Here is an 18,550-nt window from a genome sequence, read left to right as displayed (position 1 = left end):
TGCAGATGCGGGATATTGATCTGACCCACATAAAGTCTAATCTTAGACATACTATTTATTCACATATGGAGGGAATAACTATATCATGGCGTTCGATGAAAACACACATTTATTACTACTTTTTCAAATCATGTGGAGATAATAGTCATTGATGAAGCTAGTCGAGAGTGTGTATGGTTGTGTAACGACCCGAGAGCACCCCCTAGAAGTTACATGCGTATTCGACCTCTCGGAGGTCTCATACAAGCCTTAGCATTCATTCATCGCATAGATCATAAAAGTCACTAAGAATTTAAAAACTTTCCTTACAAAGAAGACATTTCATTAAAAATAGCAAGCGAGAGACTTTCTAGACTTTATACATGATGTCTCAAAACCATCTAATACTTGAATACAACAATGGGACTAAGCCCATACAAGACGTAAACAAAATACTAGAAATACATCAAAAGGAACATGTAAGGTGTTGTCCTCGAATCTATGAGGACTCACCAAGTTTTCATCGTCAACACTTAGAAACCTATCAAGTAGCCATGACATGTCACCATCTCCCAATCCCTACACTTTAGTCAAAAAGGGAAAGAAAGGGGTTAGCACAATTAAGTACTAAGTATGGAGCCCATGCAAAACATGCTTCAACAGACATTTACAAGGTACATATGCTTTCATATCATTTTTGATAAAACCTTCACTTCACAAGTCTAAGAGATATAATACAAGTCAACATTCGCATATAAGACCATAGCCAACCATACACATACTCAACATATCCATATCCAACCCATGGTTAACTTTAGAAGAACACATGCCATTGTTTTACCATAGGACCTCTACCTAATATAACCTTAAGACACGCTTGAGTGAGACAAGAAGTGACCGCCCATACAACCTCTTCAAGCACACTTAAGTGTTCCTCAAGATTACCTTAGATAATGACATTTCATTTACAACATAACACCAATAGACTAACATTCTTTAAGAAACCACTTAGGAGACCTTCAAGCACATAAGGGGACTTTCACATAATAGTCGTTAGACTTAGGGAACTCACTTTAGTATCTTCAAAGCCTACTCGTGCCATGTGTAGATAGCATCCCATACTACTACCTACACGTTGTAGAACCTATCCAATAACTATAGTGCACATCCCACATGATGGGAATAGGCATAACCGACATAGACCATACTAGCTAGGCATGGAATCCGGAGTCTATCCTACTTCGTGGAGGTTGTTTTACTTGCCAAGGGTAGAACTAGTAAACAACCCATGTAGGCACATGGTTTAGGGGATGTCCAAGGAAGTTCATTGTGCCTAATCTCATACTTAACTAGGCCACCTTCCTAACCACATCCACTCGGTGCTAGCCTTGTTTCCCATAGAATATTCAATCACGTATGTACTAGAGAGGGTTCCTTTTCTAGTTCAACCAACTCATAGTACCTCTTCCCAAGAAAGGCCTCATTTATTAGTCATAGCCAATCAAGGTTCATAAGGATAGCTCATTTAACTTTCTTAGATAAGGATTCTCAAGCCGTTCCGGCTCCATCCATCTCTAAGTCTATCATTTCACTCAAGAAGGGAACATCGCCCTAAGGCCCATCCTTCAAAGTTATACATTTACTTAGGAAAGCTAGACTTATGAAACGGCACCATTTCTTAGTTCTGCCGATTCAAGTCTTGGCCTAGAGTTCCTCTTTTAGCATTTATAGAAAGGGCACCATTTCTTAGTTCTAACCCATTTCACACATTCATGCATTCAAGACTTTAAGTAACAAGAAGAGACACTTTAGTCTACTAACCAAGTCACAACATTATCATTTGAGGACACTTCATAATCCAACATCATCACATATATACCTCATAAGAAATCATACTTTAGATCACAATGCTATCCACTTTATATGGGATCATCACAAGATCACATAAACTCATTCAGATCATATCTTCACATATAGTTTCACATAAAACTTTACATATAGCTTCATATAGGACTTTACATATAGCCTCATTTATATATAATAACACAACAATACTTATATAATGCCCTTCATGGCCACAATCATAATTCTAGAGCAACAGGCAACACTTCCACCAAAGGTGGATCCAACCTAAGAAACAATTATAGCAATATTAATAGATCAAGCCATCTTACCACCTTTCAACCTTTCAAAGGTCATAAGCCACAATACTCAATTCCATGCCAATTATACAATATTCATCAAGTTAGGTCAACTTACCCTCTTTCCATAGCTATCTTCATCATCCTCATATTCTAACATTTAACAATACAATAACAATGATAACAACAACATTCAACTATACAAGTTAAGCTATACAATATCCAATAACCAACATAAAGGCTAAATCCCAACTTATGACCATTCAAGGCTACTACCTCACATTATACAATTCAATAAAAATTTCCAGCAATTCAACATAGCTAAGATCATATAAGAACAGCCCACATCAAACCACTCAATAATCCTTCATCAATTACTCAAAATCATTAAACCCACTTTAGGCCAAATTTAAAGAATTTGAGAAGACATGGGTTCACAAAGATTTCTTTCTTAAAACCATAAATAATCATTAATAACAACATGAAACATCATTTAAAATTATTTAATGCAAGAACTCATGCTTAGAATTCAAAATAGGATTTTGTGTATTTGAAAAACCTTGAAAACCTTTTGATTGGGCTCCTTGAAAGAAAGAATAATCAAGGATAAAGGATCCCCATACCTTAATCATCAAGAACCAAATGAAAATGAAGAAGAAATCAGTAGCCACCATCAACCCTAGCTCCATCTTTCACCTTGAGCTTCCATGGGGTTTTTGAGAGTGTTTGAGAGAGGGAGGGTTTTGACTTTAGGAGAATGACTTTAAAAATAGAGTTTAAATGTTTAAATATACTTAAAAACACTTAAAACAATAACCCAAGGTACCCAAACTACCCCTCACTTAGTTGGACCTTTTTAAACAAGTCAAAGTTGAGTTTTATTTTTGCAGATTTCGTCGGGGCACAGGTTCACGACGCGGAGGTGTTCCCACCAGTTTCTGAAAATTAAATTTTGAGACAGAAGAGTCTGCGACACGTCCGCGACGCGGACCGAACATTTGGCCCTTGGTGGAGCTAGTCCGCGACGCGGACATGCTCCCTCCAAGCACAACTTCAAGCTGCCTTGCTTGGCCAAGGTTGGGGTCCTCCTCGGGGACCCTTAGGGTGGCCCCCCGGGGTGTCGTATCCGAACGTTTTGACCCTAAAAACATTTATTAAGACACTAGGGTCACCTCCACTGATTTTAGACTCAAAACAACACATAAAAACATGAACAACATACTAGAACACACCAACACGTAAAAGAGTAGTTTCCGAACGTCTTGGTCGTCCCTTGACGTTTGACTTCCAAACTCTTTAAACTGACTAAAAAGGCTATTCTTCATTATTTTAACAAGTTATTAATGTATAAAACCCATGTGAGGCTCTACTTTATCCTACTTCATTTTGAGGGGTGTTACAGGTTGAGATCAATGATTCAACACATTTTGCAATAATGTAATCTTTTTGTGCCAACAAAGATTCCAACAATATTATATGAAGATAATGATGCTTGCATAGCTCAATTAAAGGAAGAATAAATCAAAGGAGATCGAAAAAAACATATTTCACCTAAGTTCTTTTTCACACATGATATTAAACAAAATAGTGAAATATATGTTTAACAGATTCGTTTGAGTGATAATTTTACAAATTTATTCATAAAGTCTTGCCAATGTCAACATTTGAGAGCTAAGATAAATGATTAAAATGCATCAGCTTCGAGATATCAAATAAAATTTTATCAGGGAAAGTAAAATATGTGTTGTATTCTTTTTTTTCTTGAAGATTTTGTTCCATTAGATTTTCCTGGTAAGATTTTTAATGAGGCGGCACTTAAGGCGTATCACAAGATATGTATACTCTTTTTCCTTCACTAGGTTTTTTCCTACTGAGGTTTTCCTTGTGAGATTTTAACGAGACAATTATTTATAAACATATCCAAGGGGGAGTGTTATGAATTCATTTAATTGTGGATGTTTTATTCATTTAACTCTTTAACATACATGTATCTTTTAATGTATTACTTAAATATTGTACCAACATATTTGTTAAAGATTATAAATTGTGCATCCTATAAAAGGGTATTAGAAGATACACTTGAAAAGAATAAAATAAGACTCTACATTCTATTGATTAGGATGGAAGATAATAAAATAAGACTCTCTAATAAGAACAAAGTTGATTAGGATGGAAAGATTTTGTCCGCCTCAGTATATACTGTTGTATTTGTTTTACTGATTAAATGAAGACAAAATGATACTTATTCACCTTTGTGGAAGATATACTTGAAGAGAATAAAATAAGGCTCTCTACATTCTACTCTCAATATCATTTTGTCTTCATTTCATGTTTAAAAGTGGATCACTGCTTTATGGAGAAAGAACAAAATTGATTAGGATGGAAGACTTTGTCCGCCTCAATACTTATTAGTGTATTTATTTTATTGATTAATTGAAGACAAAATCATACTTCTTCACCCTTGTGGAAGATACACTTGAAGAAAATAAAATAACACTATATTCCACTCGCAATATCTTGGTCTTCATTTCTTCTTTAGTATTCTTATATTTTCCTCTCATCTTATAAGAATTTGTACCTTTTTTTATTCTTCTTTCCATTTTTCTCCTTGATAATATTTTGTAGCACTATAATGCACTTTTACTCCCTTTTCATGATGTCTTTGATTTTCTTTGTTTATCTTTCTTTGGCTACTTGAAAGTAAGAGTTGTGACTTATATGTTTTTATTTTGAAAATCAAATGATTATATAAATATAAATTTGTACGAGCAGATTAATCAAATAATTTTCAAAATTATTAATTCTAGAAAGTGAATCATTGCTTTGTGAAGAAAGAACAAAGTTAATTAGGATGGAAGGGCTTTGTCCACCTCAAATCCTCAATACTATATTTGTTTTATCGATTAATGGTCTTGTCAAAAACTTATTTTGATCGTCTCCCTGGTATCCTCCCACTTTATTTTGATCTTAATTTATTTACTTTTCTCATATTTATTCATCTACTTTTGTTCACTGTGCTCGAACAATTAAGAAAATTATGCTGTTTTCTTTAATTTTGAGAACACACCAGCTTGGATTTTAATACTGAGGAAGTTGATTTACTAGATTGCGTCTCTCTCTCTCTCTCTCTCTCTCTCTATATATATATATATATATATATATATATATATATATATCATTGGATTTCCACTCATGGACAAAGAGAGCTTAAGAATGACATAAAAATCGAATCTTATCATTCATTTCGTCAAACATCAGTGTTTCCTATAATATAATCACAAACAGATTTTATCATTATTCTTAACCAGCCACCCCCTTGGAATAAAAGGGGAAACAATCGCGATTTGCTTGAACCAGGCATCCAACTATATGGCAAGGATGATCTTCTCGAGCGCGAAGAGCCTAGTTGCAGGTCAGAGACCGCTGATAGTTGATACCCACAAGCTAATACAAGGCAAAACCGGATGTGTAAATCTTGAATCTTTTAAGTTAATTCATTGATGACGCGACTTCAATGGCACTACCTAATGGCCATGCTGCTTCAACTAGGGAATTCTTGTATTTCACCTTTTTCACCAATGTCATTTCTTGACGAGCATCAAGTCCTGTCCAATAAAGTATTCAATGACTAAATGAAACATACTAAAACTGATCTGTAATTTGTGTATTTCCTGAAGGATGAATCTAGTCTTACCAAATCCATCTACAAGTAGTGTGTACTGGTAGACAAGGTCCATGCACAAGTATGGCAAGTTATCTGGCTCCACACTAGGAAATGTAGCTTTGGCATCATCAAGTCTAGTATCACAAGCACGTCTAGCTGCACTCTCAAAATCAATTGGGCGAACTTTAGCAACAGCTACATTTGGATCAACAAAACCAACCTGTGCCCACAAGACGTTATATTAGTTGCAAAACCATAGAATAGTAGGGAATTTATCCTTTCTCGGAACAGCAGCAAAAGGTACAATTGTAAGCCCATCAAAGTTTGGTAAGCATCTAACTCAATGGTGACTCGTACCTCAACAGCTCTATCAAAGAAAAATGAGGCCACAAACATATTCTTCTGACCAGCTCCACCTCCACCGTTCCACACTCCACCAAAGGTGCATTTCATGTGGGTGCATGTTGATTCATTAACTTTCAGAGCCTTCAGGGCTACCAACCTACATTTTGTCATGCTTGAACCCTCAGACATAGTCGATGCCGGGTAAACCTTTCCTCCATACTTGTAGGACCCTTGTAAAGAAAATATTGTCAAGACAAATTTACTTTTATAGGAATATATAGTTGATGAAATAATTCCAGTACCATAATTGAACCCTTTCCTCAAAATTTCATTAAATTCGAATTCAGTTCTATTTAAGTAGAAAAATCTCTTCCTTTCTTTGTCCATACGTATTTCAAACATTTCAGATCTGGAGGGGTAAAATTTCACGTGATCTGCACATGATGACACGACTTCTGGCAAATTTTTGAACTGGATAGTCAAAAGGTTTGACAATAAAGACGAGTGACTTGCTTTACGAGTAACTAAACATTTAAGGACAACCTTGATTTTGGGGAAAACAGAAGTTGAAACTTCACAGAGAGGATTTCTTCTTACTGTTTTAGTGGATTGTTAAGAGAAAGGTTTCTTCTCTTACTTACTCATTGAGAGACAGAGAGAGATGGAGGGAGGTAAGTGATGCTTTGAAAAAGACAATCGCACCAAAAGAACCAACTATGGGACAGAAATAGCAGCATTGAGAAAAATAGTAAATACCATGATGCCCTGTCAAGATGCAAGGACTGCCAGATTCCTTAGTCACCTTCAGAATCTCAGCTCGAGCTGCAAGCAATCCATAGCGCAGATAACTGCAAACAAGATGGGTAAATCACATTAAATATGTGCAATAAAAGGGTGAGAAAACACAAGGAAACCCACATGTCCAGATATCAAGTGAAACTGCAAATAAGTCGGAACAGAAATTCAAGGTAAATTTAGCAAGTGTTAACTGGGTACCCTGACATTTTCTGAGATCATATACATCTTTACATATGATGAGAATTGAGACGGACCTGTGAACATAGAGGTAATATTTTACCCCCTTGAGATACATCTCTTGCACATACGCATCCTCTCCAACTGATAGCTTTGGAGCCTTTTGAGCATCTGACTCTGAGATGGCATATGCCATTTGTACTGAGCCACCTCCAAGATCAACCACTCCAACAGTATCAGAAAATTTCCTACCCAAATTGCCTAGCAAATAATTAATGGTGACCTGCACAGACATTTGTAATACAAATTCAACAAACTGTATCAATTGGTTGACTCGTGTATCCTACAGTCAGTTTATGAACACAAGGTTAGATGGGTCATGTAATCCATGTGGTTGGATTAACGATCAAGAGAAGATAGCACAAATGTGATCAATTTTACCTACATATGCAAAGATCTTAATTATAAAAACAGTTTCACTAGTAAAGCAATCTCCTCGTTATTTTATGAAGTAATAGTGTTCATATTAACAGGGGTAAAAAGTGCCTGTATACCAAAACGTAGAGAACCTCACAGCAAAACATGATTTTCTACAAAAGCCACCCAATCCTCTATACCTAGGCTGCTTCTAGGCAAACCTCCTGGCTGTATCTGCATCCCTGCCTCCTTAGGAACTTCATGAATGCAAAAAAGAAATAAGAGCAAAGAGACTATTTCTCAAATACGTAAAATTTTTCTCTATGCCCTCAAAAGCTCTTATGTTCCTCTCTCTTATACGGTCCACATGAGTGCCAATCGAGCAACAATCTCAGTCTCTGCTTCTTTTCTTCCGTCTTCTAAGAGCCCAACTAACTGTTGAGTCTTTCACAGTGCCAGGCACCACCCACTCAACTCCAAACCATCTCAGAATTCTCCCCCACAAAGAAGACGCTAACCGACAATGTAATCAGAGGTGGTTTACTTACGTCTTCTCCAGATTATATATAAAATACCAACTGACACAAGTGATCTCCCTTTTTCATAAATTTTCCGCCGTCAAGATTACTTCCTTCACAGCTAACCAAGTGAAGAAACAAACTTTTTGAGGTACCTGGAGGTCATATTACACTCTGTGAAAAAGTGGTATTCCTCCCTAGAGAGGAATTTCTCATAAAGATTTGACTGAGAAAACACCACTTCCTCCTGTCCTCCATCATTTACAGTATCCATAAAAACTTATTGTTGGTGAAGTAATCGAGTCAGATTTTGAAATTCTCCAACCTCCCAGTCTTGAAGATTCCTCCCTAAACCTCAAATCCCAAATAACTTCTCCCCCTTGCATACTCCATAACCAATGGACTAACGTCTTCTTTTGACAAGAGATATTATACATTTTAGGAAATGTGATTCTCAAGATGTTTTCTCCAGGCCACCTATGACCCCAAAATAATGATCTAAATTTTATGATTTGGGGTATGGATCCAAATACGAACACAGGTACGAGGATTCGGCTATAAATAATTCAAATATCTAAAAAATAGAGTTCTATGTCAAAATTATGAGTCATAATTTGGAAAACTAACAAGGTATTTTGAGGAGAAAATATTGATCAAGAGGAGAATCACAGAAGGAGATGTAAAGAAAAGGACTGACATAGAAATTTCTACATACGAGGTATTTCTTTTTCTTCAATTTCACCTTAACTTTTAGTTTGATTACAAAAGTCACTGTATTTGTCCCAAACTTCACCGTCAATATTAGTTGAAGTACCCAAAATCAATTGACCAGATGCGGTACAGATCCCATACCCACACCGACACTCACATTGTGTCCACACAGGAGCGGCACTGAAAATGAAGAGTTTGTGTAGCTTAGATTGTCCAAAGGCATGCCAATGTAAACTGTTGACATTTTCCCCACCCTGCATTGCAAAATGTTGGCTAGAGTCACACTTGTACAGTCTCTTTGGGAATAGACTTTTTTCCTCCCGTTCACAATCAAACCAGATGTTGATTCATATACTAGTAGAATATCTTATTTGTTCTGCCCTAGCTTCACAAAAAATTATTGTGTCATCTACATTAAGTAAATGAAATGTTACATGTCCTCTCCTAACCTATTGCCCATCTTAAATCCTCTTAACCACCTGTTCTGGATTGTAATCCTCATCATACTTATTTTATGAGAACTTGTAATCCTCGCCATACTATTGTAGCCTTACTTGGCTAGAATGAACAAGAAAGGTGTCAAAGCATCACCCTGCCTGAGTCTCCTTTCTAATGAAAAAAAACAACGAAAAAGGCTCAAAAACGCCCTTGACCTATTAGTAATGGTTCAGAAATGCCCTCCTTCCACCTATTGGTTTTAAAATGTCCTTAACGTTTTCTTTAGGTTAAACAATGCCCTTTTAGTTAAGGGAAATCTGACATGTAATTCAACTAAACAAATGGCCAATTTTCATTGGTCCACATATTTTTTTATCAAATAAAAAAGCCCCACCCAACCCAACACCCAAACCCGTTTTCCAATAAATCTAACCCATCTTTCTTCATTCTTTCTTCCCCATCAGATTCCCCTTCCCCATCTGTCTCCCCTTTAAATGGCATCTGATGTTTGTTTACTAGGCTGCTAACTACCCTTTTCAGTCTTTCTGCCAATAATTTAGCCATGATCTTATACACCCACTTGTGAGACTTGTAGGTCTGAAGTCCCATAATTCAGATGCACCTACTTTCTTTGGGTTGAGAGCAACATCTGTAGCATTGAAGCTTCTCTCGAACACTTCATGATAGTGGAAACATTGCAAAGTATTCATGATGTCTTCTCTTAGCATATCCCCAAAAAGACTGTAAAGCTCATTGAGAAGCCACCTGGACAGTAAAATCTCCAATTTGCATATTCTACCTTTTGTTTCAAACACTATAGGATGGGAATACGGATAAACTTAAAGCTCTTCCCCTCATCCCTATCTTTAGGATGGGATAAGTTATCTAATGAACTTAAAAGCTCAACCCTTATCCCCACTCCATGGAAGTGATAGAATATCCTGAAATGAGTAGGATAATAATCTCATCTTTCAGATGGGATCAGTTGTTTTCCTGCAATCTGATCTAGTGTCACTAAACATGGCCTAAAGGCTTGAAGGAGACCAAAATACTTCTGTGGAAATTATAGGGATACGATGTGAATGCAACAAGAAAGCATTCGGGATGATAAGAGTCCTTGTTCTCTGGTTTGACAACTCCAACTAGAGTTGCTATTCATATGAAGCTTCTTCAAAGGCAGCTTCAAGATGTTAATTGGTAATACTGAAAAATTGGCATGACGGCCATTTTCTACTTTTGGTTGTTTTCTCCTTTAAGCTGAGCTAGAATTCACTTCTTCCATTCTAGTTACCCTACATCTTGGCATAAAGAGACAACAACTTTGAATTAACTAATCAACATCACACAAAAGGGTAAACTACCAGAAAATGATCCTTGACAGGAGATCATAACCACTACTTCTCTCTGGTATCTACAACAAAATAAAAACAACATACCCTGTGTAATCCCATAAGTGGGGTCTAGGGAGGGTAGGATGTATGTAGACCTTACCACTACCTTTGTGAGGTAGAGAGGTTGTTTTTGGTAGACCCTCAGCTCCAAAAAAAGTTCAAGAATCTCAAATTCAAATTAAGCAAGCACCTATAACTTCAAATGACATGGTAGTTCTAAGTACAAAGAAGAACAGAACAAGTTGAAATCCACATTACATACCCATTGATAAGCACCTTCCTGACTCCCGTCAAGAACAGTAACCCAACTCCCCTTTGACTTGAGGCTGCTTTTGCTCTTCAGAAAATCCCTCACCTTCAAATGAGATTTTAGTGATTCAGAAATTCAAAATAGAAAAGGAACAGTTAAAATTCTATCATAAGACATGCCCAAGCAGAAAGAAAGCCTGTTACGAAGGATGGTCTAAGAAAGGAATCAATTTTACCGCTTGAAGAATCTTGTCAGATGTATTACCTCCCAACTGCCTCAAACCTGCAGTTGCCTAGACATACTCCACATCAGTATTCAGTATATTGAGTAGGCTAAAGAATCTAACGTCAACCTAATTCTATAACTGTATCCACTCACCCCAATTCTGACTGGTGTGTTACTGCGCAAATCCATTGGAACTACATCCTCAGCTTTTTCCAAAAGTGATTGAAGAGATTTTGCAGCCGATGCAGGGTCACTAGCAAATGCACTCAGCCCTGGTTTTTTCTGTAGTGCCAAACCCAACTATAGATGAACAATTGGTGCCAAGAGAAAGCCTTTACACAATACAGGTGATCATTTGCAACAAACTTACAGGGTACATTCTGTATAGAGAAAATTTTTCTATGATAAATGTTTTACCATGGGATATGCTAATTCACAATGTTGGATGTGTATAAGAGTAAGTGGCATATTGTAATGTTCAATGAAGAACAAGATTATAAGTATAATGCGTTGATGATACTATTGAGTAGTAAAGGTTAACAACAACAATTGAATGGCAGAAGTCTAAGTGACAAGAGTAATTTTTTCCTAAAAAGGGATTCCATCAACGAAAGTATGTTCTGCAAAAACAACTTTGACACATCAAATACACCCAAAAAGTATAACTTGCAATTACGGGCTCCATTTGAGCAGCATTTTGAAGAACAAAATCAACTCAAAATCCAAAAATTACCTGCAAGAAGAGCTCGAGGTCATCGCCAATGGGAACAAGATCCAAATGTTGATCAAAACAGAAAACATGAACCCTACTACCAGAACTACCGGCATCAAATATAACTGCATAATTTCTAGATCCAAACTTGGGTGAAAACTTCCTATTAACTGACCCCATCGAATCAGAGTAATTCGTGGGCATTACAAAAAGGACAAAACAAATAAGCAACATAGGAACCGAAATCACTAAAATCACTCCACGATATCTATGGATCTTATCAGAAAACGAGTCCCCATGTTGTTGCCTGTTACGTTTCAACATTTTCTCATGCTCCATTTGAATTGGGTCTTCCTGTTGCATATGCTCTAATAGTTCTGCTGCTGATGGTGATCGGTATCGGATCTGACCGTTACCTGGCGGTTTCTTGGACTGGGTTTCTTGTATTGACTCCAGTTCGTTCTTCTTTCTTGTTGTACTAGAAAACTAGAAGCAAAATTTGAAAAAATTGTACAGCAGGAACGGCTGTAAAGCAAAATGCCGCTCCTGTAGAGATTATTGCTTTGAGAATATTGGGTTTTATGTACACTATAGGAATCTTGTATTGATGGGAAAGGGGCTGATCCGAGAGTGTAGGATAAGCAAAGTGGCGAAGTTCAGTGGGGAAGAAGAAGGACTTTCGGGTTTACGTCTGTTGAAATGGAGAACTGAACTGTTGAACCGGGCATGAGCAATTTGCCACTCTACTGACTAGTGAGTGACACATGTGGAGAGAAACTAAGACATTACGGTTGGAAACACACTTAATTTTTATTTATTTTTTAGTTTCATATTTAAATTATTGAAATTGTGAATTTTATATTTAAAAAATAGTCACTTATTAGGTTGACAAACACACTTATCTCTCTTTTATTACACTTTATCGTAGATTCGTAGTGTGTAATACACTCTCTTTTTTATTTAAAAGAAACGATCGTGTCACACTCCATATGGACAAAATATTTTGACAAAAATTGAATAAATTATTAATATTAGTTAAAGTTAAAGATTAAAATTGTTCTCCTTGTGTGTAATTCTTTTTCAATCTTAGCGTGTGTAATTCTTTTTCAATCGACTTAATCTTTGTGATCAATAGTGGAAGAGTATTCTTTATTGTAATATCGTAATTGTTCTTGACTGTAGTGACAAATATGTTTATAATATTTGTAGCAATTGTTTATAAAAAGATTAAAATTGTTCTCCTTTCTTAATTAAAGGTTAAATAGGGGAAGTCAAATATCACACGGACTAAAATCATAATAAGGTCATAACACAGGGACAAAACAATTATTTTCCCTTTAAAAAAAAGAACTTTAAAAAAACATCTTATTTTACCTCATTTTTCCCTACTTAAAGATAACTTTTGAGGTTTTAAATTTTTTTGAATAAAAAAGCAGGAAATTAAAACACATATCAAACAATTTTTTTAATTAAAAGCAAAAAAAAACAAATAATTCTTCACAGTATTATTGTTTTGTTGCTACATACTCTTAAGTAGATGGAGGACTTAAATCATGTTTTTAATTATTGTTCATTTTTTTCCTTACTTGACTTATAGTCAAGCAATAGTTTCTCTCATTGGAAATTTCTTAGAAGTTCTCCAGAAGATCCGGGGTAATCTTGTCTTCTTGAAGAATTACGGATTACATAAACAGACCAATTTCACATCATCTTGTGTAACACACATTGTGACGATGATTAATGACCTTGAAATAAACTCAACATCTAGAGAAAATTAGGACATATGGAGTATTATTTTGTTAAGTCTTCCCCGTCCTCTAATAAGTCTTATGAAACACTACAAAATATGAGTAACAAGTCGTTAGTTAGAAGTGAGTAATACTCATTCATGAACCTCAAGTTGTGTAGTTGGTGATGCAAAAGTTGTATTGTTTTCTCACCATTTATCCCAAAGTTGAACAAAACAAGTAGTGTACATTAGTTGGTTACATTATTTAATTTAATCCATGGATTAATGATACAACATATGTGGTCTTATTTTATCCCTAGAAAATAAAGGGATAACTAATTCAAGGTTTGACAATCTTTGGATAAGACCCAGTGGTGGACCCAGAATTTTCACGAAGTGAGTTCAAGATATTAAAACTAAAATGTGGCAACATGGATTCAAACCCGGGTTGGCTGGGAAAATTGAACCCTCTTCACCACTCGGAAGGGTCACACTTGTGTTAGTGGGGTCAAAAGTTAATATATACATATAAAATTTTAAAAACTGATTAAATATACATATATATACTGTGTTATTTTTCAACAAAGTGGGTTCATATGAACCCACTTGACCCACTGTACGTCCGCCCCTGATAAGACCCCTAAATGACTAAACTCCCCCTATTCTTTTTCCTAAATTTCTTTTGTAATTTGATTTCTTTTTTATTTATATTGGACTGGTTATACATGTTCTTTTTTAATTCTCCAAATCCGTTTAGTGTAATTTGATGATTTCATTAAAAAACAAAATTCTCCATTTTCTTTTATGTAGTTCGTAGATTAACCACTTGAGCTATTTTTTTTAATAAGCTTTAGGTATCGAACAATTTAAGTAGCCTTAAATCTATGTTAAGTTTAAGATATATTTGACCAACAAAAGATTAAAAATACACAGTGCCATCAAGGATCTCCTTAGTGGTACATCACACCTCAAAATTAATATATATATATATATATATAACTTAACTAGTTAAATGAAATAGAAAATCCTACAAAAAATATATATTGTCCGGTGGTTATCTACCTTGACCAATTACATGAAATAAACAATCTAATAATAACACAAGGGTATAATAGGAAATAATTTTTTTGTAGAGTTTTAAATCAAACACAAGATTAAGTGGGAAGCAATGAACCAAACACTTAATAAAAAATAAACTATGCATTACTAATCTCTACATTGTTAATCCCTGTATTACTAATCCATGCGTTATAAATGTTTGTACGAAATTACCTCTACATTTTTTCCTCCAAACTCAGCATAAATTATTACTTTAGTGACATAATTCTTGACAGTTTTAAAAAGACTATTTTACTTGGTTAAGTAATTTAAAAACACTCCTCTTATGCGTATATGTGAAAAAAATGTTGATGTGGCACACGCACGCACACACGCACATACACAATTAAGAAAAAATATTTAAAAAATTAAATGCTAAAATTTAGTAATTATAAAAAAGAACTTTTTAAAGAAAAAACATCTTACTCTATCCCATCCCTTACCCAGTACCCCAACCACATCACCCCCCAACCCCTCATAATATTTTTTAAAAGTTCTAACAAAGATATTCTTATCTCACATCACCACCTATCCTGACTTCCCCCACTCCAACCCCCCCGACCCAACGCCTTAAAAAAATAAAATTACTTTTAAAATAAAATTATTTTTTCTTATCTCATCCCACACCCTATCCCCGCCCTCCATCCCATCCACCCCTAAAAAATTAAAAGATTTTTTTGGGAATGGTGAGTAGTGAGGTGTGGGATTGGGGGTACTTGATAGGCTGGGATGGGGTAATAAAAATGTCACGCCCCAAACTAGGGGAGGCGTGACTGGCACTCGATACCTTATGCAATCGAGTTAGCCACTGAAACATACCAACTAACTCAACTGTGGGCCTAGAAGGTTGGCAACATACAATCTAAAATACTACGACTGGACCATTAAGGTCATAACCTGAATAACAACAAGTCATATAGATGAAGGTAGACAAGCTAAAAATAATAAAGTACTAGCTAGTCAACGAGGTTGCAACTGAAGATATACATACGTACATACGTACATACATACATACATACATATACATACATATACATACATACATACATATATATATATATATATATATATATATACATGCCAAGCCTATGGGGCTGGAGACTAAAAGCTACAGAAAGAAACCTAGAATATTGTTCCACAATAGCCTCTAAGAGTGTCATAAGCACTGGTCGAGACAATGCCCTGATTATACCCAAACTATACAAAAAAAAGTAAACATCCTATTGTTGAGAGTAAAGAATTGTATTGAAGTGGTCAGTTAGTGTCATGCTTCGAGCCTACACCCTGGGCGGGACTGACACTCGAGAACTATTGCTGGCCCCAAGTGAACCCTTGGCCTGACTTACTTACTTAGTGGAAGACTTAAATCAATAAAGATAAAGCTATGAAATAAACTGGAATGTTATAAAAGAACATTCAATTTGGTCATTAAAGCAAACTCAAGTCTTAAAATAAGATAATGACAATGAAAAGACTAAAGAACTAACATCTAACTGTCTATGAAGCCTCTAAAACAACTGAGATGGATGTCGGGACAGGACTCCCGATCATCCTAACAAATGAAATACTGAAAAGAACTGAAAGCAATAAAAATGAATCCTCCAGAATGCAATGAGGCTCACCAAATGACTCTGAAGTGCTCAACTGGATCAATGATGTGCTGGAAGTAAATCCTAGTTACCTGTGTCTTCATCATAATAAGATGCAGGCCAATTGGCATCAGTACATTGAATGTACGAGTATGAGAGTTGGAATGCTAACACAACATAGGCTTGAAGGGAATTTGAAGAATTTACATGGTTCAACTCAACTCAACATAACTGAACTTATTTCAATATAAAACAGTTTAAAACAAGTGCAATATAAAGAAAAGCTTTTTACTCTTTAATCTCTACTCAACTTGAACTTTAAGTCTTAAAACAAAGTTAAAACATTTGAAAAAAGACTTTTGGAAAACTCTAAGAACTTCTCTTGACTTGACTCTTACTTCTCTTGACTTTGATCTTAACTTTCCTTGAATTGAATTATGGATTCAAGGTTCATGATCTCATGTTTATGGATGATTTCATGATGTTTAGATGTACCTTAGAGTGTTGGAATCAACTATAAAACACAGGTACATTGCTAAGGAACTAGTACGGGAAGTTGGGGAAGAAATGGGAAGAACTGGCGTCCTTGGCTCTTTGAGAGGCGCAGGGCGCCAGAGCACAAACTTCAGAGCTGAAGTTGTGGCGCTCTGGCTGGTGCGTCTCCCCAGAGCCCAAACTTCAGACTCTTAAGTGGGGAGCTCTGAGAGGCGTGGCACCCCATGCCCTTGCCCAGAAAATTCCCAATTTTTCTTGCTCGTTTTTCATCTCTAAACCCTCTAAACTTCAATGGTTCTTTCCCCAAACACTTAGAATCATTTGTACCCTCAATATACATCAGATTCTACTAGAAAAACACAACTAACAACATGAATCAATCTCAAGAAAACTCCAACAACACAACCTATAAGTATTCAAATGAATTTCATCAAGAACTTAAGGATTTACTTTCAAATCTAATAACTTCACTGAAATTGAATCATGATTGGCGCGTGGGTGAACCAACCCAACACTATGTGATCTCACATACCTTGTAGGGATCACCCCCGATGAAATCCACAAGCTGAACTCGATGATCTTGACAAATCTTGAACGTTCTTCTCTTTTCTCCTATTCTTTTCTCTTCTCTCAAAACCCTAACTCTTTTTCCAAAAGCATAAACTGACTAAGTTCAGTTTAGACCTCTAAGTAATAACCAAAAACGAATTAAAATAAAAGGGTAAGGAAAATACCAAACTACCCTTTCAAAATCCGGATTGGACTTTCCTTATTCCAACATCCCAATTTCCAAAGGGCATAACTCACTCATATGAACTCGGAAACGCGCAAACTCAGCAGTGTTGGAAAGATAATTCCTAGATCTTTACTACCATATCTGGAACTACCTCTAATTCATCCTGAGCAAGAAGTTATTGCCATTTGAAGTTGGACAAAACTCAATTTCTTCTAACTTAAGAAAATTTCCAGATTTTTCATTTTTTCCAGAAGTGACTATTTCCAATTATTAACTTCTTTCTAGTTATTTCAAATTGCGAGATGTTACAATATCTCCCCCTTGGGAACATTCATCCTCGAATGAGATTACTCTTACTAGGCTAAGGGTGTAACATGCAACATTCAATTCAAGCACCCACAAACAAATGCAAAACAACATGCCAACTTATAAATAAATACTAAGAAAGGATTAGTACCTTAATTCAGAACTTGTCCGGATTCGAAGAGATGATATCTCTTCTTCATATCCTCCTTAGCTTACCAAGTAGCTTCTTCAACAAATTGGTTCCTCCAAAGGACTTTGACTGATGCTACCTCTTTTGTTCTCAACTTGTGAATTTGGCGATCTAGAATTTGAACTGGAATCTCTTCATAAGATAAACTATCCTTGATCCCAATATTTTCAGTTGGTAAGATCAATGAAGAATCGCCCATGCACTTCTTCAACATGGAGATGTGAAAGAACGGATGAACTGCGGCTAACTCTTGTGGTAGCTCCAACTCATAAGCTACATTGCCAATCCTTTTGGATATTCGATAAGGTCCAATATACTAGGGACTAAGTTTCCCCTTCTTACCAAACCTCATAAAACACTTCATGGGTGAAACTTTAAGATATACCCAACCATCTACTTCAAACTCTAACTCTCTTCTCCTAACATCAGTATAGGATTTCTGACGACTCTGCGCCGTTTTCATCCTCTCTTGAATCACTTTCACCTTATCCATAGCTTGATGAACCAAATTTGGTCCTATCAACCCTGCTTCACCAATTTCAAACCATCCAATATGAGATCTGCATCTTCTCCCATAAAGAGCTTCATAAGGAGCTATTTGGATGCTCGAGTGGTAACTATTGTTATAAGTAAAATCAATG

At 35.9% G+C, this 18,550-nt stretch overlaps 1 protein-coding gene and 1 long non-coding RNA gene across 3 annotated transcripts in view; one reads left to right on the top strand and one right to left on the bottom strand.

Annotated features, from left to right (window-relative positions):
* The window catches only part of LOC125836077 (uncharacterized), a 405,731-nt gene that overhangs the window by 38,595 nt on the left and 348,586 nt on the right, over positions 1-18,550 (top strand). The gene's annotated exons all lie outside the window — the stretch shown is intronic.
* Positions 5,311-12,528, bottom strand: LOC125836068 (apyrase 2-like). The gene is made up of 9 exons (XM_049515153.1): positions 11,788-12,528; positions 11,208-11,336; positions 11,065-11,121; positions 10,842-10,934; positions 7,182-7,387; positions 6,886-6,977; positions 6,142-6,359; positions 5,815-6,004; positions 5,311-5,725 (listed from the first exon to the last, which is right to left on the bottom strand). The coding sequence occupies exons 1-9, from the start codon at positions 12,127-12,129 to the stop codon at positions 5,610-5,612; spliced, it is 1,443 nt and encodes a 480-aa protein (XP_049371110.1). The 5' UTR covers positions 12,130-12,528; the 3' UTR covers positions 5,311-5,609.

This window comes from Solanum verrucosum, unplaced genomic scaffold (genome assembly GCF_900185275.1).
Source record: "Solanum verrucosum unplaced genomic scaffold, falcon-dt-bn FXZP01000208.1, whole genome shotgun sequence".
Lineage (NCBI taxonomy): Eukaryota > Viridiplantae > Streptophyta > Magnoliopsida > Solanales > Solanaceae > Solanum > Solanum verrucosum.
The sequence above is the reverse complement of the archived record's forward strand: the minus strand, read 5'-3'. Positions and strand labels throughout refer to the sequence as shown.